The sequence below is a fragment of the Macaca thibetana genome, chromosome 9 (assembly GCF_024542745.1).
Source record: "Macaca thibetana thibetana isolate TM-01 chromosome 9, ASM2454274v1, whole genome shotgun sequence".
NCBI classification, from domain to species: Eukaryota; Metazoa; Chordata; class Mammalia; order Primates; family Cercopithecidae; genus Macaca; species Macaca thibetana.
Window position 1 is genome coordinate 44,390,524 of NC_065586.1, and position 26,719 is coordinate 44,417,242.

At 46.6% G+C, this 26,719-nt stretch overlaps 1 protein-coding gene across 9 annotated transcripts in view; it reads right to left on the minus strand.

Annotated features, from left to right (window-relative positions):
- The window catches only part of WDFY4 (WDFY family member 4), a 295,757-nt gene that overhangs the window by 262,135 nt on the left and 6,903 nt on the right, over positions 1-26,719 (minus strand). For 4 of the 9 annotated variants that reach the window (XM_050805485.1, XM_050805484.1, XM_050805479.1 and 1 more), the window contains exon 2: positions 8,255-8,636. In XM_050805485.1, the coding sequence (XP_050661442.1) occupies positions 8,255-8,488 (234 nt within the window). In that variant the 5' untranslated portion in view covers positions 8,489-8,636. Of the gene's footprint in view, positions 1-8,254; positions 8,637-25,938; positions 26,690-26,719 lie in introns of those variants that run through there. The other 5 variants (XM_050805483.1, XM_050805482.1, XM_050805477.1 and 2 more) reach the window with 3 other exon arrangements.

Below are 26,719 nucleotides of genomic sequence, written 5' to 3' on the forward strand. Positions count from 1 at the left end.
TTAAGCTCGTACTCGAAGACCTGAATGAGTTCTTTTTTAATCTGAGCTCTTCCATTTAGGAAAGATAAGGAGGGCTTCAAAACCCAAGAGGAAAAACATTTTTAATGTGTGTCTTGCTGTGGCATTATGTTTGTTAAAAACAAAAGCCTTTTAAAATCTTCCCTTTATTGAAAGATACTATAAACAAAGTGAAAAGGCAAGCCACAAACTGGGAGAAAATATTCACAATGCATGCCACTGACAGAGGATTAGTATCCAGATCACTAAAAATAGATAAGACAAAAACAACCTGCTTTTTAAAAAAGAACAGAATAGACAACTGAAAAAGCAGGTCATTTATATAAGATGAAATAAATAACAAATTATTAATGATCCATAAAGTGGACATTGAAACCTCAATATTTTATACTTTTCGGGTGGACAAAAATGAAATACCTGACAATACCAAATGTAGGAGAATGGGAGGGATCCTGGAACCCCCATGTGCTACTTACAGAGTATCAGTTGGAAGAACCTTTTGAAGAAGGGTTTAACCTGATCCAACAAAGTTACAGGGGCACACACTCTACCACCTGGCAATTTCACTCCTAGGTGTATTCCCTAAAGAAATTTTGGCACATGTACTGAACACGAAACATTTGTGTGGCATTATTTGTGGCTGTGAAAAACTGGGGAAAAAACTACTGAATATACATTGATAAGACAATGAATAATTTGTCGTATATTTATATAATAGGGTACTATATAGTACTGAACAAGAAATAGAGCTAGATGCATCAACATGAATGAATCCCAGAGATAGAATGTTGAGTGGAAAAAGCAAGTTGTCAAAGTATATTACAGTATGAGTCTATAAAAACCTGTAAGACTAGATTGAATGTTACTGATGGCTGTATATGTAGCTAATAGAAATGAACATCCACCCAGGGAATGAGGCACCCCAAATTCAAGAGAGAGAACCCCATTGGAGGAAAAGGGAGGGGAACGATCTATAGAATGTGTACACAGGGAGCTTAGTTTATCTGAAATGTTTTATTTGTTATATGTTGGTTTGTGAGTACTCATGTGTTTTGAGCAAAATTTTACGTGGATCTGAATTTTTTTCTACCCTATAAATAGACTTGGTTGGCGTTTGCTTATGTGAATTTTTTTAAAGTAGTGGGTTAGAACTTTGCTAAAACAACCAAAATGCTAGATTACTGTTAAACACTGTTGGACATAGCAGACCTCCAACACATACTTGATAAGTGAATGAAACGAATATGAAACCCATGATACGCAGTAACAATGACTAAATGTTTTGGGCCTCAGTGCCATGCTAAACACTTACACTATGCATTACACTTCCATGCATTAGCTCCACTAATCCTCAAAACAGGCCTTTGAGGTTTGTACTATTATTATGCCCACTTTACAGAAACTGAGGCTTAGCCGGAGTTTAAGAGAAATCAGTTAAGTGGCAGAGTCAGGGTTTGAATTATTTCACACACACATGCACATACCCAAAGTAGCATTGGCACGTCTACGAAACTTATGGCTGCCACCTGCAAGCCAGCTGCCACTCAGACATGTTAATCCCTGGAGAGAAAAAGTCCATCCTTTTGGCTTGGAATTTCTGTGGCAAGATGATTTCCTTCCCTAGAAATGAGAACTCTGCTACAATGTATTTCTAACAAATCCCTGCAACTCCTCCCTGCACTGACAAACCCCTCAAAGACCAATTTGCAGGCAGTTGACTCAGAAGCATCTATATCGTCTCTGGAGCAGTGGGACTCCAGGAGGCACTCCACAATAAAGCAAACTGGGCCACTGTGAGCTGAACAGTAATTGTACTCTGAGCCAGATCTCCCAAGGCCCAGATTCCTTCCTGGGACCTCAATGGGCACTTCTGGAAGCTGCATTAACTCTTTCAGGCCACCGGGGTGCTGTTTGATGCACAGAGCCAATCATTTACTGAATGGTACCATGGGGACCCCAAAGAGTTAAGGCAGCTTCCAAAAGGCCCTAATTTTTTCCCAAACTGGGATTTACATGCTGGGAGAATATTGCTCAATATTTTTAAAAACTTTTATTTGCTAACATTATCTAAGCTGCACCATCATGCCTCATGGCTGTCCCTTCACATGGAAGAAAGAGAAAGAAAATGATGCTCTGGTCTCCAAAGGAAAATAAAGAATGGCAAAGCTCTAGGGGAGATGAGAGGAAAAACCCAGCTTTTGAATGACAAAGAGAACATGGTTGGTATTCCAGCATGAACAAAATGTCATTATTCCTCCATTACTGCAGAGTTTGTCAGGTTTGTCTTTAAGGGAGCTCAAAGCATTTCTGAGACTTTGCATGAAGTTTCCCTGCGAGTGTGATGCAGTGGACCCTCTCCTCTGTTAAAAAACAAAAACAAAAACAAAAACAAAAAACAGTGCATCAAAACTTTGCTAAAATAACAAAACAGCAAAAGTGTTATTTCCCCAAGATTGGAATAAACCATGTTGCAGGTCCCACTCCAAGATGGGGTAGAGTGAGGAGTGGATAAAGAGGGGTATTTACCCTTACTCTCCCCTCTGGACACCACACTTAAAAATAATTGTTGGTCATCTTTGCTATTTTATTTAACAGTGTTTATCTTTCTTCAATTATCAGTTAGATCCACACTTGGTTTTTACAAGAATGATCAATCATACTCAACATCATAAACTCTGCACCACTGGCTGACTAGTCAGCCTAGGAATGTGCACATATGCACACACACAAACACCAAAATACACTCACCTCTAAATACAACTAAGTTAGTGTTCATTTCAATCCCTCCGTACTAGGAAATGGATGTATTCCTTCTTGTGTTACCCACTTTTCCAGTTACCTGTTGTGCATGACAAACCACCCCTAAATTCAGTGGCTTAAAATAATAACAATCATTTATTTTGCTCATGGATCTGCAATGTGGGCAGGGCTCAGCAGAGACACATTTTCTGTGCTCCACTCTGCTAGGACAGCTAATGGGAGCTAAGAGATCCACTTCCAAGATGGTGGGTATGCTCACAGGGCTGGCCAGACGGCGCTGGCAGTCAGCAGCAAGTGCAGCCTCAAGGTCAGGGCCTTGGATCCTCTCTACACAGGTGTTCACTCAGAACTACTTGGGTTTCCTCACAACATGGCAGCTAGACTCTAGGAGTGAGTATGCCAAGTGAGAGGCAGAAGAAGCTGTGAGCCTCTTGAGGCTGATGTCTGGAAATATCTCTTCTGCCCTGTTCCATTAGCCCAGTCAATACAAATCCATCTAGATTCAAGGGGGAAGGGATGAAGATCTCACCTCTTGAAGGGAAGAGTGTGAGCCCATTCACAGCACCTCTAATCTACCACATCCACATATTTCCCTTTTCTCCAATGTGGCCCCACCTCCCAGGTTGTCTATCTCAGACATTGATAGATTTTACATTAATTGCTGAAGATTCTCTATTTTACTTTCTGCTTTCTCTCAAAGTCCACATTCTATGAATAAACCTTAGTGGCTACTTCTGTAGCTCTAGATTTCCCTATTTCTATTATTACAGGATATCTCTGTGCAATATGAGGACCTCAAGTGCTTTTCTTCCCCCAAAACTAGCACCTTCCCATGATTGCTAGAAGAACACCTTCTTCACTTGGTGTGAGATCATACGATGGGAAAGGTTCTGAAAAGACCAAACCCCAAGGCTCTTGGCAGGAAAAGAACAACAGTCTATTGAATCTTTCTTAAAAAACACTACCCTGCACACCACAGAAGTCATTGGCTCTGTGTTGCTTCCATGTGATGAAATAAAACTTCCTCCTTATCTGCAACATCCTAGAGTCAGCAATCTAAACATCTTATGTGCGGGGGTGACATTCTTTCTGAGCCCAAGGGAAAGGTAAGGTCTTAACCAGGCAAAGCCATTGTCCAGTGAGTCATGAAATAAGGAAAGAAAAACCAGATCTGCCCCATCCTAGGAACCCCAGCACTGAGCAAGAACATCCAGTGGTTAATAATGCAGAGCTACAGCAGACTGCCCTGGTAACGTTCTGCTCCCAGCTGACAACTGGGGGACTTTGGCCAAGTTATGCAACATCTCTAAACCTCTCTTTCCTCATTTATAAAGCTGGGATAAAAATACTACCTACATCACAGCGTTATTGTGAGGACATGTAAACACTGAACAGAATGTCTGGCTAGCTAGTTAGAACCTGTAGGATATTACCTAGCTATTATCAGTGAAAGCAACTGCTCACCTGGGCATCAGGGTGCCTGAGTTTAAGTCTTGGCTCTTGCTAAGACTCTTGGCCCTTGCTAGTGTTGGAACCTAAGGCATCATTTCATCTCTTAGCCTCATTTCTAATATACACGTTGGTTAGTACAGGTCAAAGAAAGAATAGGGTGATATTAAAAAGAAATAAAAGAAAAGGGGAAAAGGCTAGGTTGGAAGGAGCTGACCCTAAATCAGGACTGAAACACCCTTCAACGTGCCTTGGCTAAGAATTCCTTGACCTAACAAGAAGAGTGAAGAACCGTAGGTGAGGAGGGAACCTGCTGTTCTGGGTGAGAATCCCATTTCTCACTCTTCCCCTCAGGGCAGCTCCCTTTTTGGGTTCCAGTTTGTTGAGATTCCATTGGGTTCTTCCTTATTACCTAGACAGTAGCCAAAATGTTGAGTAGGTTAGCACTCCTGCAGCCACTCTTCACCTCAAGAGGCCGTGGGGCTGGGATTCACTGTACCACAAACCAAGCCCACCTTTGTGCTTGCCTAGCAGTTACTGCAGATTCAAGTATAAACAATGACAGGGATAGGGGAAAGTTCAGTGCTCTGTGTTTGGAGGAGTCAGATATGAGAGAAAACCAAACGGGCTAACGAGAAGTTCTTCTCTGGGAAGAAGATGCCAAAGAAGTAGCTCTGAGGGAGTCTGATGCACAAGACAATGCCCATTGTCAAATCTCAAAACTCACAAGGCTGAAGCTACCAGGTGACAACAACTTAGGAGAGGCACACATAGCTGTCAACCTGATTCACCCAGCCCCAGCTACAACACAGATCACCCCTTCCAATCAGAGTCTAACTAATAAAGAGGCTGGGGATCAGTAAGACAAGACCCCACACCACAGGGACATGGCCTTTCTGAGCAGAAGTGACAATTCAAAATCCCTTGTGTGCATTGCTTTGGAACAAAGAATATTCCAAATCATCTTAATTAATTTTCTTTGGGCCAAAAATGAAGAGAGTCAGGTATAGAGTTGAGCTCCATCACACATGGGAGTTCGGGACTCTTTTGTTTGTACTCAGGAGTCTCAGAGCCCAGGCAGGGTATGATTTCAATGAGAACCAATACATGCATAAGGCTTTGATGTTAACAGCCACATTCCAGAAGTGGCATAACATTTTAGGTTCTGTTATTTCCAAGGGGGAACTTCGTGGAAAACCTTAAAGAACACTGTTTTATAGTTATAAAATTCAGAACAGAGTGCTTACAAGCTTATCTTCTTACACAAGGGCCTATATTCTAGTAAATGTTCTCAAGCTGCATCTCAGGTTAGATTTGTTCTGCACTACACCTGAGAAGAATCTCCCATCTTCCCCATCTTTCTTTCCACCACCAACTCTGAATTAAGAAGGCTGAGCACTCTGGCTCTGGCAAGGTTTTATTAGTCGGAACGTAATAGAAACAATGTTTTGTAGGCATGTAGGACTTAATAAAATAATATTAATATTAAGGAAATTATGAGAAGCCTATAATATTCTGCCTCTACAGGGTTTGCCAGAGGTGGGCTCCAGGGATCCAGAGTAGCAGATTGTGTCAGCAGTTTGGGGAATCGTGGTGACAGGAATCTCAAATGCTTCAGTCCATGTGCAGTAAGTACCCTGGAGGCTGGTGGAAAAGTAATGGGAATAATGTCTACTTTCCATGAGCTGTGGACTTTATAATCATTGTCTTGTCTTACCCTCATGGTTTCTCCTCGAAATGCTATTAACTCTACTTTATGGGTAACTGAGGTTCAGCAATAGTTGGTAATTTGCTCAACAGCACACAACTAATAAATAAGTGATGCAGCCAGGACTTGAGCCTTGATCTCTTTGACTTGAAAGCCCACATGTTCAACAACAGGGTCATTATGCCTCCATTATCGGGAAGAGGACAGGGTTCGGGAAACAAAGATGAGTATCAAGGTTCACTTATAATAGTAACACTTAAATATGGAGTCACAAGCTCACATGCCTGTATGGTGACATAACATTCATTAGTAATATGGGATGAGTAAAATATGTTGGAATGAGCTCTGAGGTTACCTGGGGAACCCCATAACCCTTCCCATATAACTGTCAGTATTAGGTCTACCAAAATTTTCAAGATAAATTAGAAATCTGATTTTCATATGAAAGCTTTCCATTTTGAAAAAAAATAAAAAATGGCCACTAATTCATTCTGAACCCCTGCAGGCCAAATGAAACACACAGTGTGCTATTCGATGCCCTCTGCTCTGGGCCACACTCACCATGAGGGCAAACCTCTGTCTTCTTCACTCCTATAGCCCAGGCCTTAGAACAGAGTATAGGAGCTTAATAAATATTAGTACAGCAAACAAACGAATTCTCAAATAAACAACAGGGAGGTGAAGAAGAATCAAGTCCTGGCTCTTGGGTGCAGAGTCCTTTCATCAGACCCCGGGCTGCCCATGTGGGTGGGAACGGTGCCACTGAGAACCAGCAGCTCAGTAATGGCTGAACTCATCCCCATCACCAGTGACTTGCACTGGGGGCTGGGGACTGCTTATATTGTCCCTTCCATAAGACAAATTTGACCTGCGAACTGGAGTAAGACTATCCCACCTCCCAGAATCTGGGGTTGTCAGGGCAGGCAGGGCTAGGGCTGAGAAACTTTAGCTGTCTCTCCTAAACTAGCCCTAGTTATGCAGTCTGTGAAATGAGATGAATGGGACTACAAGTCCAAAACATGAAGAAATGATGAATTAATGGAAAGTGAGTTATTTGGCAACTTTTTAATGCTAAGTATGCAATGCATCCTATAAATGTGTTTCCAAGAAGATTCTAAGTCATCTTTGGAAACCCTTAAATATTACTGATGAATAAGTTACAGGAAATATATTCACAAAGGCATTTACCAATGAAAACATGCCAAAGCCTCCATCTGCCATAGTCTACTTTCAAATGTGAGAGGCAGCTCATGTTCTCTCTGCTTTGAGTATTTTGTAGGTATACGCTTTTCAAAAATAACCCCAAATCCATAGTCAAGTAAACACTAAGTCCTCATAAAAAGTGCTTTCAATGCTACAACTAGACTTCAACTATAAGGCAGACCTCACTGGCAGGAGTATTGCTCCCAGACAACAAAGGAAATCCCTTGCAGCCAACCTGTCACCAGCAGCCACTAGCTAGAGTGCAGACCCAGTAGATACGCTGGTTTCCTTAGTGGAGCTGTGACCAGGATATGAGTGAAGCTCTGGTGCTCTCCACTCATTTTATCTCACTTTGCATTATTGTTACTATTTGATGCAAGATATTCTGGCTCTCCCAGGCCTTGATGTTGGCAACCCTGGGGTGCGAGGTTGCCAGCCACCTGCGTGACTCTTGTGTCAGGACATACCATCCTCTCTTCCCTCCAAAAGAAGCTGGCCTTATTTCTAGCTCCCAAACTGGGTTTGTGGTTGAACAATGTAATATTTTTTAACTAAAGAGACAGTATTACTCAGAAGCTAACTGTCTGTCCTTTCTAAGTCCCTCTCCACCCTAGAAATGAACCTTACTTGTCATCTTTGGCATGTCACTCTTGCTAGGGTCTTCCCAAAATTCATATAGTGACATTTTAATCTCTAAAGTAATGGTCTCAGGAGGTAGGACCTTTGGAAAATGATTTGGCTCTGCCCTTATGAATGGGATTAGTGCCCTTATAAAATAAGCCTGAGAAAGGCCCCTCACCCCTTCCACCACATAAGGCCATGGCAAGAAGACACCTTCCATGAGCCAGAAAGTAAGCTCTTATCAGACACTTAATGTGCCTTAATGTTGGACTTCCCAGGCTGCAAACTATGAGAAATAAAAGTCTGTTGTGTCTAAGCTACCCAGTTTACGTCATTTTGTTATAGTGGCCCTAGCAGGCTAAGACAACTCTCCCCTGAGCAACCAATCAGAGTCCACTTGTGATGACATTAAAACCACCAACTTCACTATGCAATCATCCCAGAAGTGTCCCAGAGCACCTATCACCTTACAGTTTCAAAAAGAAGAACACTAACCTTCAGGAACAGGGGGAGAAGACTCAACAGGCTCTTCTGACGCTCAGTGGGGCTCTTGTGAGTCAATTGCTGGTATTCCAGAAACTTCCTTTCCAGCATGTCCCAGAGAGCTGTGGGGCCAGGGGACTGCCCTCCACGTGGGACATCAGGCTGCACAGCAGCAAGCTGCCCTTCACTTTTGGAACCTGGATCTTCATTTCTGTCTTCAGCCTTTGAAAGATCTTCTGCCTCCATGCCGTGGCAAAGCAGATCTGAATTCAGAACAAATAGAAGTGAACACTCCTGTCACATCACTTCCTGATGATTCTGGCCGTGGAGAAGGTACTGTACTCACTCAGCCCAGTTCCTATTGAAGATGGTTCCCCTAGGAATCTGAAACAGACTAAAATAAGGAAGACTTTTTAAAAAGGAGATTCAGATTTAGATGTGATTAATACAAATTCACAATCTAGTGTGTGCCCAGCACTGTGGGATCTTATACACAGGACTCAGACAGACTCTCTTACAGCTACACAGACAGATGGGTGCCCTTATTCTCTCTAGGTAAGTAAGGAAACTGGGCCAAAGGCATATAGGCAGCTAGACATCAAGTTGAAATGCAAACTTTCACACTAAAGCCGGTTTGTTTGTTTGTTTGTTTGTTTGTTTGTTTTTTGGAGGTTGGGTTGTTTGTCTTTTCACTTGTTGCTGCTTCTCTTTTAAAAGGCTGCATACATAAAAGAGATGTAAAGAGTTCACTGGTATTTGTAGAGGCACATAATTCTATATCTAGAAGTTCCTTCTATGATGGGTCTGTAAGGATAGATTCCTCATTCTAAGCATTATTTGGTTTATACTCGACATTTTTAGGGTATTTTGTTCTCAAAATGACCCTCTAAGTCCCCAAGCTTACAGGAGCTCATCCCTAAGTGCACACAGGAGCAGTGTTTGCAAATTGGGAAACTCAAGTCAGTAGGCACAAGAGCAAAAACTTACATGATGAAAACAGCCAAGGGCCAATTCACCAATAAGTGACCTCCCAAAGGTACACACCTTCAAAAGTTGTCATTCACTTATGACTTACACCATAACATAGGATAGTTTGTTGTTTGTTTGTCTGGAGTTCAGTAAACTCTAAGAAGGGACAAAAATGTTCAGGCTCCCTGAGTAAAAGCCCTCACCAAACTCAACATTACCACGTAGGAAGCCATCCAGGAGCCCAGCAGGCATTCAACAATCACAAGGTAGCAACCAGAGTGACATAAAGAAGTGGGTCCAGCAGTAGTGGGGTTACATCATGCTTTGTTTTTAGCCCAAACACACACTCCTTGCAGGCTAAAATGGAGTTTAGCCACACGTCACCAGCAAGGCTAACCGGCCCCTCTCTGAAACCCTCTCACTCTTTATGTGTAGGACCCAGCCTGCCCCGACTCCTCTTTGAGCACACAGACTGCTTACTCTTTGAATTCATTTTCAGAAATCATTTTCTTATTACAGAAGCCATGTCAGTTCATTTTCAAAAACCAGGAGGAAACCAAAAATCAGGAAGAACATAATGCTTGCCCATACCCAGAAAACATGACTGCTGACATTCCAGCTTCTACCTGTGAATATATAGTTTAGTAAGAACACGATCATAATAGTGTTGAAGCAAACTTTATTTATACTTTTGCTTTTGTTGGGCACTGGGATGGGGTTTTGTGGGGGATTAAGTCATTTCCTTTGAGGGGCTGACTCTAAGGGGCAGGCGGTGGGTGGAGTTGCTCACATCCCTCAGCCTCTTCCCTGATCTGGGCGGGCTCCTCTCTGGCTGTGTTCATTTATTCCTTTATCACCAGGATCTCCATTCTCCATTTGCATTTGCTGTGTCCCCACCCCACCCACACTCCCGCTTGGTGAGTATGAGTACACCAGCATGGAACTTAGGAGTATGACACACAGCACCTGATTTCCATCCGCATACACTTAAGTTAGCGAATGCTCTTCTGCATCTTGTCTGCTCTTACTCTTTCACCCAGCATTATGTCTTCAGACTCCATGTGATACGTCCACGTGACTCTGTGTTTGTCAAGTTCATTTCCTCTAACTGCTGCCTTGTGTTCCAAAGTAGGCATCACATGCCTATTTTACTTGTTGGCTTTCTCAGTGATAGATGGCTGGATTAGCCACAACAACCCGTCCTGCACACAGGGCTGGGGTGGACATTCCCGCGTGGGTCCCTTCACTGGGCTCTCATGACTGACTCTGGGTATGAAGGCAGGGACAGCAGAACTGAGTCAAGGGAGTATGCCTGCTCAGTGCAACTAAGTTCCACCAACTAAGACGCCTCCAGAAAGCTGGCATCAGGCCATCTCCCACACAGCATCTGAAGGCTCCTCAGTGACCTCATTACCACCCTGCTTGGCATCACCCAGCTTTCCAGTGTTTGCAATCTGATCGAAGGAAAGAGCTCTCACATTGTCATTTTAATTTCCATTTCTCTAAGTTACTAATGAGTATGAGCACTCCTTAACATGCCTGATAGCCTTTTGGCATTTCTCCTCTGTGAATTAACTACTCATAACCTTTGCTTATTTTTTCCTTGCTTGTCTTTCTCTTGCTGCTTTGTGAGACTATATCTAGAAGCCGGTCCTTTGTTAGTTTTAAAAATTGCAGACATTTTCTCTCAATCCATTTTTTTAATAAATTAGTCCACAACTTTCTTTGTAGTCAAAACAGCACATCATGAATATTTTCCACATTATTTAAGATCCTCAACACCTTCATTCTTAATGGCTACATGGTGGCCATAGAGTAATGTTGCTTGTTTATTGAATAAGCCCTTACACTTAGGCACTTAAATGATAACAAATTATTCAATACTATAAAAAAATACTGTAATGACAATTCTCATGTCTCAGTCTTTTATATATATTCATGATAAAATAACAAATCCTAATCCATTCCTGAATTTCTAAAAGGAAATAGTTGGATCTAAAGGTAGATAAACTTTCCAGCCTCTTGATCCATATTTCCAAACAGCTGCTCCTGAAACACCGATCCTATCAAGGGACAGAGAGTCCTTCTACATAAGCTTACAAGAGCTCAAGCTTCCCTATGTGTAATCTTTTTTATTACCATTTTTTTAACCCTGATGATTTGACAGGTAAAATAAAATCAAAAGAAAATGCATCTCTATTGTTTCTCACTGCTCACTTGCTGCAGAGTGAGGAGCTGAGCATGTTTCCATCTGAGGTTCGGTTTCCTTCAGAGCTCCCTGCAGCTGGTGTTCTGGAGGCAGATTCCAGTGAGTTCTCATTTCATGGGTTCCTTGTAAGAAGGTCTCAGCTATTCCCATGGCTCTAATTACCCCTGAGAGCCACATATCCACTAAACATTAGATCTGTGAAGGCAAGGATATTGTGTCCATAGCAGGGGCTGGCACAGAGTAGATTCTTAATAAAATGTTATTGAATAAATGAATGAAAGTACAAATGAATTCGTGAATGAATTAACTTATGCGCTGATGGCACCCAAATCTCAATATTTCTCTCTCTAGCCTAGACTCCTCTTTGGAATAAGTTCATTTTTCCCACTCCAAGATTTCTACTAGGATTTCCCCAGGACTCTGAAAGCCACTATGTCCAACCAAACTGCCATTCTTAGCACCAATAGAGTCAGCCCCAAGTCACTGTAACAGCAAGCTTAATGTTGTCTCTACCATATAAAGTTCATTTTGTGGCCACATCTGCAGGTTCTACTAACTGACTCCATCAGTAAACTGTATCTGAGGACCTGCTAACATGCCCCATCTTTAGGACCAGCAAGTGGCAAGTCAAGTGAGTATCAGGTCAGAATATGAAACTGCGATGGGTCGGGACTTAGCTGGAGATCCAGAGGAAGGATCAGAAACCTCCCAGCTCTCCTCTGAAGTGTGCAGAATCCATGTTTACTGAAGTGAAACACTTGACTCACCTTCACTTGAATCGACAGAGATTTTTGATAAACAAGAATTTCTAACAAATGCGGACCTGTGAAATTGCGTGGCAGCAGTATCTGACTCAAATGCTAAGTTGCAGCTGCCCCACCTCCTGCTCATCTGCTGATCATGCCACACCTGCTCCAGTTTTATTTGAAAAGAGAAGGAAACAGGGAGTAGCCTTGCAGGCCATGTGAAGAACAGCAAGAAGAAACCACTCTAATCCGTCTCATTCTCAAGAAGTGCCCCACCTACAAGCCAGCAGCCTCTTCTTTCTTTTTTTTCTTTTTTTTATGTGGTCACTGGAACTTTTATTTTGTTTATTATGCTTTAAGTTCTAGGGTACATGTACACAACTACAGGTTTGTTACATATTTCTACCAGGATTTCCCCAGGACTGCTGCACCCATTAACTCGTCATTTACATTAGGTATATCTCCTAATGCTATCCCTTTCCCCTCCCCGCTTCCCCCTCCCCATGATAGGCCCCGGTGTGTGATGTTCCCCTTCCCGAGTCCAAGTGTTATCATTGTTCAGTTCCCACCTATGAGTGAGAACATGCGGTGTTTGGTTTTCTGTCCTTGCGATAGTTTGCTCAGAATGATGGTTTCCAGCTTCATCCATGTCCCTACAAAGGACATGAACTCATCCTTTTTTATGGCGCCAGCAGCCTCTTCTTATCCAGAGTGAAAAGGGACCCACTGGGGCTTACGGTCACTGTGGGAGTCCCAGGCAAGGCCAGGGTGAGGGTAGGGCAGTGAAGGAGGCACTCACCTCTGCACAAGATTTAAGGAGGTGCCAAAAATGATAATTTAATGCAACAGTTATAGAGATCAGTTAATGCCAAGAAATCCATGATGAACAAAATATCAAAATTTTAAATAAAAACAGGATCCAAACCTGTGCTTCCCAACCATCCCCCAACTTCACTCACCACTGTGGGAACTTGAGCTCAGGGCACTTTTCACAAAAATCAACCTGCTAAACCGACACCATGTCTGGGCCTTGGCTCCTGGGGATTCTACTCTCAACCGTGTATGGCTCCCAGCACGGACTCTGGGACCAGATTGCTGGGGTTTCAACACAGTGGGCTTAGACCAAGTGACAAGACTCATCCCTGCCTCAGTGTCCTCATTTGTAAAGTGGGGATGACAACAGGTCCTCTCACAGGGCCCCTCTAGCATGAGTCAGCTCAGCACAGGTTACTGTTAGGACTGGGGAAATACGTATTTACTGGCACCTACTTAGTGCAGGCATTTACATGCATCTCTTCATGTAATCCTCCTAATATCCAGTGACAGCAAAGCTAGCAACCTTCATCCACAGTTGGTACTGAGGTGGGAGCAGAGAGGTGACTTGGCCAGGATCCCTTTGCCAGTCGGTGGCCGGAGCAGAAGCCCCCAGGTCTGTGGATAGCCCAGGCTTTGCTGCCCAGCACACCCCCAGCAGTGCACACAGGCAGATGGGCTCACGCTGTGGTTGCTTGGGGCCGAGGATGGGGAGAGGGGCTTGGCAAACTACTACACACGGTCACACAAGCTTGGGGAAGACTTGCTACCCTGGAAAGGTTCTTGGACAGGTGGGCTTTTAGGGGAAAGGTTCAGGAAAATGTGACCTTGGCAGGGCAAGAGACCAGGAGGCTGCAAGGGAGTCCCAGAGCCTCCAGGAAAAGACAAGACCACTGCTCCCTGCCGACTGTGCTGTGTCCTAGCTTGGATGGGGTCGGGGCACACAGCGTTCCAGTCAGTGACCAGCCAGGTTGGAAGCTTTGCTCTCCTGAGGCAGAAACTTGCCTTCTCACATAGCCACGAGGCAGAGGGGGCAGTGGGGCCAGGATGGGAGTGATAGGCAGGGGTCCAGGTCTAACTTGGCCCCTGTGGTGTCTTAACCGAGTCACTTCCCCTCTCTGGGACTCGGCTTCTCCTCATCCACATGGTCCTGGTGATTCCAGTCCCTCTCTGCCCTTCATGCATGACCAATGGAAAGAGGTCCAGCATAGTGAGGCACTGAAGGGCTGCAAGGGCCCCCACAGGGGCTCAGAGTCTATGGGTTATGTGTATGTAATGGTGTCTCCCCTTCCTCTGTGTCATGTTCAGGGAACCAGATGGTGAGCTGCAGGCACCCGAGAGGAAGGGATTCTCTATGGCCTCAGCAGCACCAGTGCTGGGATTGGCCATGCATGCCCCCAGGTCTCTGGGTGTCACTGTCCACCCTCACCCTGCACCCCACCCACCCTCAGGCATACATAGCATCATCAGAGCTTACTCTGCATTGTAACAACCCACACCAGGCATTCTGCGCATAGCTGCCCCAGTGAAGGGTAACATCTGGAGCATGAAGCAACTGCTGGATTGCTGATATTTGGGCTGCTAAGTAAACATTTTGATGACTGTTTTCATCCCTGACATTCTACTGAGTGATTTGCAGAGTTGGGAGTCTCAGAATGTGAGATGTGATCTAGCAGCCCTTGGAGCTAAGATGCCAAGAAGCTGTTCCCAGGAAAAGCTGCCCCGGAGCAAGAAGACATGTGGAATGACCCAAAGGGGTAGCTTGGGACTCAGTGCCTTCTGCAGAAAAGCTGGGTCCTGCAGACAAAGAGTTGCTTTGAAAAATTAAAGATTAAAATTCTTTCCCCATTTCTTGTCAGCCTCTGCAACTATTCTCATTTCCAGATTATAAACTCCAGGTGCAGAAACTGCCTGTTTGCCATTTCCGTAATGGGCCATGGCCCTCAGGCCTTGGAGCTGGGGAAGCCTCTAAACCAGATGATACAGAATAGAATAGCGGCTTAGCATGCATGGCCGTAAATGATCTGTTTTCCTCTCCATGCAAAAGCCAGTGCCTCACTGCATGTCAGCAGATCCAAACACTCTTGCCGCTGTTTTCAGCAGTCTTGGCCTCAATCTGGAGCACTCCAAAATAAATAAATAAATAGATAGATAAATAAATAAATAAATAAATAACAAAGCCATTCTTGTTCCTAAAACACGTTCAGGGTGGGGCTAGTCCTTGCTTCCCTCTTCCCTGTGGTTTCATGTCAACAAGGAGACCTTACAATCTAAAACCAAATTAAAAGGGGTAGGGAGACAGAGGTGATGTACTGTGAACAGTGTTCACATCTACCTGCACAGCTGACACTGTCAGAAATACTGAGGATGGACAACAGCATCATCATTAGGAAAATGATGATTAAAACAAGATGCCAGGACACACCAATTAGTATGTCTTCAACGAGCAAACAAAACTTGACGATGGCAAGGGTACAGAGCAACCACCACTCTCACCCTTGCTGATGGGAATGCAAACATGGCACTGCCACTTTGGAAGGAAGTTTGGCAGTTTCTGGGAAAGTTAAACATAGCCCCAGGAGTTCCACCCCTAGCTATTCACCCTAGAGAAATGAAAATTTATGCTCCTACAAAAACCTGTACATGAATGTTTCTAGAAGCTCCATTCATTGCTGCCAAAATCTGGAAAAAACATAAATGCCCCTCACAGAACGAATGAATATACAAACTCAGGTCCATCCATACAGCAGAATCCCTCTCCACAGCACAAAGGAACACACAGCTGACATCCACAGCACCCCGGATGCATCTCAAAGGCCTTCTGTCGGCTGATAGGAACCAACCCCAAAAGGCTACCTACTGTCATATTCAACTTAGACGACATTTTGGAAAAAGCAAAATTGTTTAGGACAGAAAATAAGATCAGTGGTTGCCAGGGATGGGGGATAAGGGGATGACTACAAAGGCAGGACGGAATTTTGCGGGGGACAGAAATGTTCTGTGTCTTGAAAGCGGTCAAGGAGGAGTGTGTGGGCTTTGGAGTCAGCTGCACAGAACTTGCTATTTAGTAGCAGTTCTGAGCTATGGAGCTGCTCTGAGGCTCTTTTCAGCAGCCATCAAATACTGCTAGTATTTGCTGCCTCATGCGGTGTTGCTGTGAAGATGAAGAGAGATGATACAGAGATGAAAACGCAGAGCCACAATGAAGTACACTCTCAGGAGGAGGAGTTACTTGGTGGTAGTCACGTGACTGTCTACATTTGTCCAAAGTGTGCACCAAAAAAAGTAAATTATTTTTATGTAAATTATATTTCAGTAAACCTGACTTTAAGAAAACATGTACCGAGGTTGAAAGAGAACTAATGGAAAAGCGAGAGGTGGGGATTTTAGTCCCTTGGCTTCAGCTTTTATCACGTACAGTGGGGATAGAAATCTCTATTTAATCAAAGTAGTGACTTCCCTCCCTGAGAGCTCACTTTATAGTGGCTCTGCATTTTCATCTCTGTATCATCTCTATCTCCACAGCAACATCCTACAAGGTGGTAAATAGTACTACTTCACAGGTGCTGGAAAGAGCCTCAGAGTGGTTCCATAGGTTCCCACGGGGCTGCCAGCCAAGTTCTGTGCATCTGACTCCAAAGCCCACACGCTCCACCTTAACCATGCTTCCTCTTTCTTCAGGATGCCACCGGCTGGGGACAGGTTGAGGCTCCTGTCCACAGAAGCCACCCACAGATAAGAACTCACTCAGGGCCCTTCCCTGGCCTCTGCCTCCACGTTGGTCAAGTGGGGAGACTGCCCTCAAAGTTCTCATCCACTTTTGCATCCAATTAAAAAGACTATGTTTATAATTGATTGTTACATCAAATTAGTTGAACTAATAGACAAGGTGGGTCAATTATAAAAAGTAAAATCATACCCCAAAGAATTGAAAGCGGGGACACAAGCAGACACGTGTACACCCGTGTTCCTAGTAGCATTATTCCCAATGGCCAGAGGGTGGAGACAAGCCAGTGTCCAATGATAGACGAATGTGTAATCAATGAAATGGAATATTATTCAACCTCTAAAAGGAAGACAATTCTGGCACATGCTACAAAATGGATGAACCCTGAGAGAATTATACGAAGTTAACTAACCAGTCACGAAAGGACAAATGCTGTATGATCCATTGATATGAGGTCCCTAGAGCAGACAAATTCATAGCCAGAAAGGAGAATGGTGGTTCCCAGGGACTGGGGAGAGGGGTGCATGGGGAGGTAGTGTTTAATGGGCACAGAGTTTCAGTTTTGCAAGATGAAAAGGTAATGGAGCTGGATAGTGCTGATGATTGTACAACATCATGAATGTATTCAGTGCCACTGAACTATACATTTTAAAATGGTTATGATGGTGAATTTTATGTTATGTTATTTATAGATTGTGGTATGTACTACAATTGTAAATTTATAAATAAAATTGATAGATAAATAGATAAAAGATAAAGGAAGAGGAAATAACTCATCCTGTTTAATGACCACGGTAAAATCAACAATAGTAGCATCTACTGAGTGCTAGCCCCACACTGGGTCCCCTGCCGAGGGCTTTGCCTGCCTAACCTGATTTAATTCTCCCAAAAGCCCATGGCCCAGGAACTGTCATGAGCCCACACACTCCCAGCCCCAGGTGGAGATGAGATGGAGGCACGGTGCGTTTACGCAGCATCCCTGGGCACGCTCACGCAGCTGGTGTTCTCAGGAGTGAGAATTCCCTTCTGGGCCAAGGCTTCAGTAAACATTTGCCACACAATGGCATTGTGTTGGAGGGATTATGAAAAGCCAATTACAGAAGCTCTGTGTTCCACACCTGGGTTAGTTCCAGGCAGGGAGGAACACCATTGTAAACAAAGGGGACACAGATGAGACCCAGCGACAAGATCAGAGAAATTAAGAGATAGAAGTAGCTTGGAGGACACAAGGCCCTGAGAATTTGCAGAAACTGGACAAGAGCATTGGAGCTGCTGCAGGATGTGGTAAAGGGCCCCCAAAGCACAGTGTATTTAACGTACAAAGCAAAGGAGGGACGTGTAGGTGAGGTGACTCGTGTCAATGGAATGACAGCCTCCAGGCTTTCCTGTGGGCCCCTGGGGAAAGAGCTGATCTAAGACCCAGTGCTCTGAGGCTCCCTTTGGGATGCTTCACCTGCTGATGGCCAGCCGTGGGGTGGTGCTTGGAGGTGAATCTTCAGCCTAAAACCTGCCCTCCTGGAGAAACTGTTCTGAAAGCAGTGGTTCTAAAACTTCAGCATGCATCAGCATCACCTGAAGAGATTGTTAAAACCAAATTTCTGGACCCCAGCCCCAGAGTTTACAATTCAGTAAGTCTGGGGTGGGTCCCAGAAATTTGTATCTCTAAAGAGTTCCCAGGAGGTGCAGAGGCAGCTGGTTCAGGGAGCACACCTAGAGGACCACCACCTGAGGAGTAGCCTTGGAGAGGGACTTTGGAAGCAGAAGAATCCTATCATCTAGATTTTACCTAGCATTACTGCAAGCCCTGATCACCCCTCACCCTCAGCCCAGACAGTGGACCAAGAGGGTGAAAACTAAAAGCGCAATGTGAGAGGCTAAAGTGTCTCAGGCGAAGCTGGAGTTTAGCCTTGCTGGGGGTTTAGTGTGTGGCAGGCCAGCTGCACACTTGCACTGTTCAGCCTGCATGATGACTCCATGACGTGGATATTAGGGATACCATTTTCAGATGAGGAAACTGAGGCTGGGAGCAGGAGCCTGCAGCTCACTGAGGTCCAGATCTGTCTGCCTCCAAAACCTCTCCACCACTCTCCCTCTGAGGTTGTCTAGCTCCTCCAAAACAGGAGGCCCTCCTCTCCCAACTCTCCACTGTGGGGAAAGTCCTTGCCCACGTCAGTGATGTATTAACTGACAGCAGGAGCCCTGGTGTGTACGCGTGTGGGGTGTGAAGGGGATAGGAGGGACACTGGAAGTTACAATAGGTCCCTGTGCCTCTGCCCCTGCTAGCTCCAAAGTCCCCATGCTTCAAGCCCCAACACTGAAAGCTCTGAACACTGAGTGTGTGATCTCCTTCTCTGCCTGCTGTCTCAGAGTAGCTATGACCAGGCCCCACCCTCTTCCCCATGGTCACCCTGAGAGCCCTGTCTACAGACATTCTGCTCCCTCCACCTCCCACTTCCCTCTCCTCACCTCCCAGACCTCACCTGCCCCTGGGGCAAAAACCAGGTGAGCGTGGCTGTCTGTGGAGGAGGAAATGGAGATGTGGCAGGGGCTGTGAGCGCGGCAGCATGTGCTCTCTGGGGCCGCACGGGCCTGCTGGGTCTATAGCACATTTCATGAGAGACCTCTGATCTCCCTTCAGAGTTGCCATGGACTGACTTCCAACTCACAGCAACCCTTCCCTGAGTCTCCAGTCGGCTCTGAATATTTCAAACTTGCCAGCCGCCACAATTGTGTGAACCAGTACCTTAAAATAAATCTCTCTCTGCCTACACACATGCACACATCCTATTGTTCTGTTTCTCTGGAGAGCCTCGGCGGATACAGCATGGCTGTCCCGGATAAAGCCTCCCCCACCAGACCTATCCACATTTCCCATCAGCATTTATGGAACCAGTACCACTTGGCATGCACAGTGTTAAATTTTGCCTTCTTAGAAGCATGAGGCAAAGCAGGAGCCATATCTGGGGTTGTGGATAAACCCCACACCTTCAACTCATTTCCCCCACTGAGAACAGATTGAGCAAAGACCGAGCATGATAGAGTTGACAGACAGCCCCCGAGAGAAAGAGGTCTTCAGTGTCTCGCCAGAAGTGGGGTGAAGGCCTCTTGCCCCTCGCTGCTCCCCTGAGAGTCCACTGCTGCTCAGAAAGAGCGTTTCATGGAAATCTTGATCTGATCTGCACAGGCGAGGCCCACCTGCTAGAAAGCTGGGACAGGACTGTCACAGGGGCCTTGTCACTGCCACAGCCACAAGCCTCCAGCCCTGGCACCCTTGGGAGCAGGAGAGTGACACCAGAGTGCTTCAAATGTGCAGGAGATTGGTGTGATGTCCCAGGCTAGAAGACAGACATCGTGGGCAGGCAAAATTGGAATCCAGCGTCAAGTCCTGTGTTCCGGCTCCTGCTCCTCATGCCGTGAGCTGTGGAATCTCAGAAGTGACTCTCCACAGTGCCAATCCTCCTCTGAAAAATGTGCTGAGGGAGACACCACGAGATGGCCTGTCGAGAAGCAGGTCACAGGAGGGGCTCTGTAATGGACAGCACATCCCCTCCTCGGAGGCCGTCTCAGAGCCGGGGCACAGGACTATAGCAGAACAAATGTGCGTGGGGCCATGAAGGACAGGAGCACCCGTGGGGATGGAAGGGTTGCTCAAAGAAGGCCAGGCAGGAAGCAAGTTGGAGGCAGGCATGCAGCAAACAGGCCAAGGTGACCTGGGGACCATGGGACATGATGCCACCAGGAGTCATGAGGGACCAGGAAAGGGAGGTCAGCACGGTTAGACCTGGCGTTCTGGGTAATGGGGAGACCCTGGAAGTACCAAGCAGGAAAATGGCCTGGGAAACACTATTCTAGAAAGGTTGTCCTGGCTGGCAGTAAACCAAGCCTGGAACAGGAAAGAGAAGAAGAAAGAACAGCCAGGAGGTACAGGGCCGTGATCACTCTGATTAGAGTGATTGCCTTGGAAACGGAAGTAAGGCGGGACCTTATTGGAGATAACTCACCAAGATGTGCCTCTGACTCCAAAGAGTCACACGTGCATCTTTGCCAGATGCACACCTGCACATCAGATGCCCGGTGAGCTTGAAAACAGAGCAGCCATCGCCCACTCAAGCCACTCACCAGGCCACCTGGGAGGCCGTGTTCCCCAACATTGTGACTTACTTCTGGGTGGGCGCCACGTGTAAGTGTTGGCTACAAGGTCTAAGGTGATTACAACATGTCCCCAGGTAAGGCCAGGGGCCAGGAAGACATGGGAGGCTGAGACCGCCAGAGCTCTGTGATGCCCAGAGATGTGGGTGGCTCATAGAATACCACAAAGCAGGTCAGGAAGGGAGCTGGGAGCCCCTGCTAGGTCTCTACTGCTTCATGGCAGGGCCTGCTGTCCAGAGCCCTGACACTAGCTCCTAGGTTACCTGTGAACTGGGTGAGACCTGAGTGTTCCCGGCCCACCCTCAAGTAGCTCCATGCATCTAGGAGCGGGCCTGTTAGCCTGGGCAGTGTGACAGCCTCTGGCCTTCACTTATTGGTAAGCACCACCACCTCCCTGAACCTAGTCCCTCTGACCAGGCTGGCCCCTCCTGAGTTCCAAGGCCAGGCCAACCCAGAGCAGCATCACACAGATCAGATTCAAATCCCAGCTCCACCTCTTTCTAACCTGTAACCTTAGCAACTTAGGCTCCCTCAACCTCAATGTCTCCAGCTGTAAAATGGGAACAATATCGTCCTTGCAACACTGCAGAAAGAATTAAGCAAGCCAACATATGTGAGAGGGTGTCCAGTACACATTAGATGCCCACAGAGTGCCCACTGCAAGGCCTTTCTGTGTTCTGCACCTTGCTGCCTCGAAATCCTTAAAATCTGCACTTCCCCAGAGAGCCTGAGCCCCACATGGCCTTTGTAAGTGTGCTCTGGGGCCTCCATTCATCTTTGGGGTTCAGCCCCGAGGTCTGAGTCAGCTGCCCCAGTCTCAGCCTAGACACTTCTTTTTGCCTTCATCACCTCCCCCTGGGCCAGCCGCTGAGTGTGTCCAATATTGGGTCTCCTCACAAGGAGCTGGTTTGTTAGACGTCAGGACAGGGCCTTAGAGACGTGGGCCTGAGCATGGCCAGACAGGGCTGCATATGAGGATTTGGCCACAGTGAGGACGCAATGTGGAGACACAAGCAGGAGGGCTGCCTCCAAGACCAAGCCTGTGTTGGGGGATGCCACATCAGGGCCAGGTGGAGTCAGGGGCAGCCATGTAGACAGCAGGTGGGAGAGCAAGGAGTGGGCCACTCAGGAGGTTCCTTGTGGGCCCTGTGTGGCCAGCTCCTCCTCAAGGGAGTGCCAGGAGCAGGCACAACTGCTGGACTCATGGATAACTCCAGCAATCACCTCAGTGCTGCCCTAGGCATCACCAGTTAATGAGTGTCCCCACTTCTTACCTGGGCCAAGGGCTGAGTGTGCCTGCAGGCAGAGAATGGTAAGGCCCAGAGAATGGTAAGACCCTACACCTGCTTCAAAGGACTCATGAGGAGATGGAGGCAATGCAGGTGGTTTTCCAGAAGTTCAGGGGATCCCCTGAAGACTAAAATGGAGACTCCCATTGGAAGGAACTAGGCAGGTCAGCAAAGCTTCCATGGCTCTCAAAACTTCCTTTTTTCTGATTCCAGTCCACACTGGGCTCCTGGCCAGCACACACCTCTATGGTTTTTGCAACAACAGAATACAGGAACTCACAGTATCCTGCGGAAGGGGCTGGTTCTGTATCTCGGTATGTGTACCTACTTCCACATTGCCAAAAATGGCCAGGGAGCAGTTCCCCTGGCTGGCCCCTACCATTTGGCTATGGTTGAGCTATCATGATGGGGACAAAGACCTGAGCTGGAGACAGCACAGGTTACAAGAAGCCCCAGCCCCTGTGGAAAGGTGGCGAACCTCTCTATCCTGGGAGCCAATCGGGGCTTGGTCTCCACTGAAATGTAAGAAAATATTCCCTTAGGTAAGAACGGCCATGGAAGAGTGACCATCTCCTAACAGAGACACCAACGTTCTCTACGCTTAGAAAACCAATAAGGTAGGCATTACTATTCCCACTGTACAGATGGGTAAAGCGAGACTCAGAAAACAAGAAATTTATCTGAAATCAAAGAGCTGACAAGCATCAGAATCAAGGTCAAACCCAGGTCCCCTCTTCCAGCACTCAAGGCTGGCTTCAGGCAGTGGTCAGTGGTGGTGGAATATGCCATGGGGGCACCTCAGGTACTAGCTGAAGCCTGCAGTGTTGCAGGAAGTCCCTGGCTGGACTTGCATAGTTGTTGCTGACCCCCAGCCATAGGAGATCCAAGCCAGACCCGCTGTCTGCCCACAGCTACACAACAAGCTGGGAGGCCCAAAACAAGACTCTGTGATTGCACTCTTGCCCCAGAGAAAAGCAGATCCCTGGGAGCCTCAAGGATAAGGGTTCATTAGCCTTGGACAACATGGACACTCCTTGGCCAGCATTCCCTCCACAGATACCAGCACTCTCAGTGTCAGTCAGTTGTCCACCAGGCAAAGCCACTGCTCTACTTGGTGTGTTCTGTGTAGTGGGTCTCTGGATTATTAAACACGCAAGGAGCAGGATCACCCTCTGTCCACACCCTGGACTTCAAAGATCAGGGAGAGCAGGGGGCCAGCAAGGAAGCAGATGCAGTGGGACAGTCATTGGGCAGGGTGGTGGTGACTGTGGGGCAAGAGGAGGCTTGTGGCCCAGCCTGGAAAGGGTGGAGAAGTCTGGGAGAGCTTCTTAGAACATATGGCACTGGTGGTGGACACTGAAGAGTAAGGACGGACCCTGGCAGTAAGTGGACAGGCACTCCGGGCAGCCTGAGTGAGTGTCTGGCAAATTGCACAGGTGTCCAAGAAAAAGCAGGGACAGGGGCTCAGGGGTTGAGTGAGTGCATGGTGAGAGGGCCCTGCAGAGAGCCCAGAACGGCAGGCCGATGGACATGGACATGGTGCTGTCTCACGGAACAGTCCTGGGAGTCACTGTGGGGCTCTCAGAAGAGAGTGACAGGAGTACCTGGCAGCTGCCTGTCACTGGTGATTCTGCCACCAGGAGCTCACAGCCTGCTAGGAGAGGAGACAGGCAAAGGGATGCTCTAATACATGGGAGTGGAGGAGGCTAGGGGGTGGTAGAAGAGGTGTCACAGAAGCAGTGGCTTTGGAGAGGGAGTCTGAGGGAGGTAGAAAGAAGCTATGAAACAGGCAGGTTAGAGAGAAGAGGAGGGAGAAGCAAAGCCACAGGACAGGCCGGGCTTAACTAGACCTAGCTTTGTTCAACTGGGGGGGATGTGAGCAGGAACAGGGCAGAAAGCTTGGGCAGGGACTCCATTAAGAATGTCTCCAGACTCTAAGCAACCCCCATCCGATTCCTCACCCTCCAAACTCCCAGAGAAGGAAAATCACAGGGGAATTTTGCAGGATCGTTTATACCTCACGTGCTAAGGTAAGAAAGATTTTGACACATTTCCAGATGGCTTGGTTTGCTCACACAATCATCCCATTTAGCTTATCAAATTTCAAGAATAATTTGGTCAGAATAAGCACACAAAAATCACAAGTGAAGCTTTGAAACATATCTGGAAGTATGCATGCCTGGCTCCTCAGGAATTAAAGATCTCCTAGTTCTCCAGAATCATCAAAGCACAAAAAAGTGAGGGCACAAACCACCTACGTCACAGATAGAGTGACTCATTTTCTTGGGTTCCCTGTCCTCTCCTGTGCCAGGCCAATCTGGACCCAGGAAACTCTGCTTTTAGGTTAGAGAGAAAAAGAGACACTAACAGGTGCAGCTTGGCTCCTGATGCTTTTCACCTAAGAGAAGAGAAAGGAAATATACTGCTAGCCACTGGAAGTAGGGGCTTCAAGCTCCAAGCTGAGTCTCTTTGCTTTTATGTGACTCAGTTTCCCCACCTGTAACATGAACCATTTAGAGTAGATGCTCCTTAAGGATCTGTCTGCCAGTGAAGTTCTGCTGTTCAAATTCGCCCAGGTTCACAATCTTCAGATTTCTCCTCTGAGAGCTGAATATTTGTTTAACCAGAATGAGTCTCCCACAAGCTGGCAGACCTCTTAATGTGCCAGGAATAATTTTCTTAATTATTCTATGTGCTGAGGAGGTGGGAGGATGGCATCTGAATAGAACAGAAAGGGCTCAAGGGACCTAAGAATGCCACTTGCGTGGGTGACACAGGTCCTCCGGGTCTGCCTCCTATGAGGCTGGTAGCCCAGGGTGGGCCCGGCACTAACCCCTCTGCTTGCTCATCTGTTCCCTGGCTGCACCATGATAACGCTCCGCCTCCAGGCTCCCCTCCACCTCCAACCCACTCCACACTGTCAGACTTTACAGCACAACTCCAGATGTCCCTCCCCTGAGCAAACATCCTCCACAGCTCCCATGTTCTCTGGGAACCTTCCTAAGCTTGTGGCCCTGATGATAGGACCCAACCCCCTCCTTGCCTAATTTCTCCCTGTACCCCCAATGGGGTTAAGCTGAATCCACTGATCACTCACAACCTAACCCCTCTGGTTGGAAAGCTCCTTCTTCAGCACCACAGTCCAAATCTGCCACCTTTCAGACACAGCTCTTGGCTTCCCCCCTCAACACAAGAAGCAACCCTGCCCCTCTCCACTTCCAAATTGCTCCTACTATCAGGCCATTCTGCCATTAGAAGGCAGCCATCACCAGCAGGCGACAGCCCTTTCCAGTTTTCAAGGCTGCATCAAGATATGATCTCAGTAATTACAGCAGGACAGTGAGGCAGATGGTGGGCAGCAGGGCTTTGATCGTTCCATGTACAGGAGAAAAGGGAAGCTTGGCAGTAAAAGCCCTTGGCTGGCACAGTCAGGCAGGCCACACAAAGGTTGGCCTGCATTAATTCCCAAATCAATCATTTTCCCCAGTGCCTACTGCCTATAACAACTGTGGCTCCCCTCTCGTTCCTCCTTATGTCATCGTTATTCATGAATACTCTCTCTTTCTCACTCTTGTATTTCCTCAATTCAAAGTCTTTATCGATTATAAAATGCCACAGTCATTTAATTAAAGCCACTTTGGGAGGGAAAATCATCACATTAAATACACACTTCAAAAGTGAGATGATTCAGACACTTGCAATTTTGTGAGGAAGGAAGTATTTTGTGGAACAAAGGCAGTCTTCCATGGGGGTGATTGTGAGGGTCTCACCCACTTACAGAGGTGTAGACTCACCTGGGGGCACTGCCCCTCCCTTCTGTCCCTGTCACTCCAATAGAGTTAAGGTGTCCTGGCCCACAGGTCCACAGGTGTGTGAGGCTAAAAGGAAATACAAGAATCTGTGATCTGACAGCAGGGCAGTGCCCTGGGCTTTTCCCCTTTTGAACATCTTGGCATTTACCACCCTGATCCACCTGGCTCTTCAATCGCCCTTCACACCCCTCGAAGGCTGAGACCACGTGGAGCTGCTGTGCATACACTGGACGTGCAGGCTTGGTTCTTGGGTGGGCTTAGGAGCCTGTGCCCTGCGACTCACACTCTTCATCCTGGGCTTCGTCACCCTTTTAATTGCTACCCTCCTTCCTCTCCTAAAGAACAGGCATTCTCAGGGCAGAAATACTGGGGACAAACAGCTGCAGGGGTGCTCGACCCTGCCTCTCTTATAGCATCTGCCACCCTGAAGCCTTCTGCATGCAGGGACACTCTACCTGGATTCTGTCCACAGTTGCTCGGTGGGTTCCTGGCAGCGTGTTGCAACATTGCTAATTGCTCACATGTTTTAGCCAACCTCCACACAGTTTCTTTATGTGTACATGCATTTATCTTTGACTACATTTCTCTTTCTAGTTTGTGCTTATCCTTTTAAAAGCCGACATTAGAACGCTACTGAGAAATGTTCTTATTATTACATGGAAAACACAAAAATCAACAAACATTTCTCTTTATGCCTACTAATTTTCACATCCAAGTGATGGCAGCAGCAGGCAGTCTGGTACAGCCACTGCCATCATGCAGT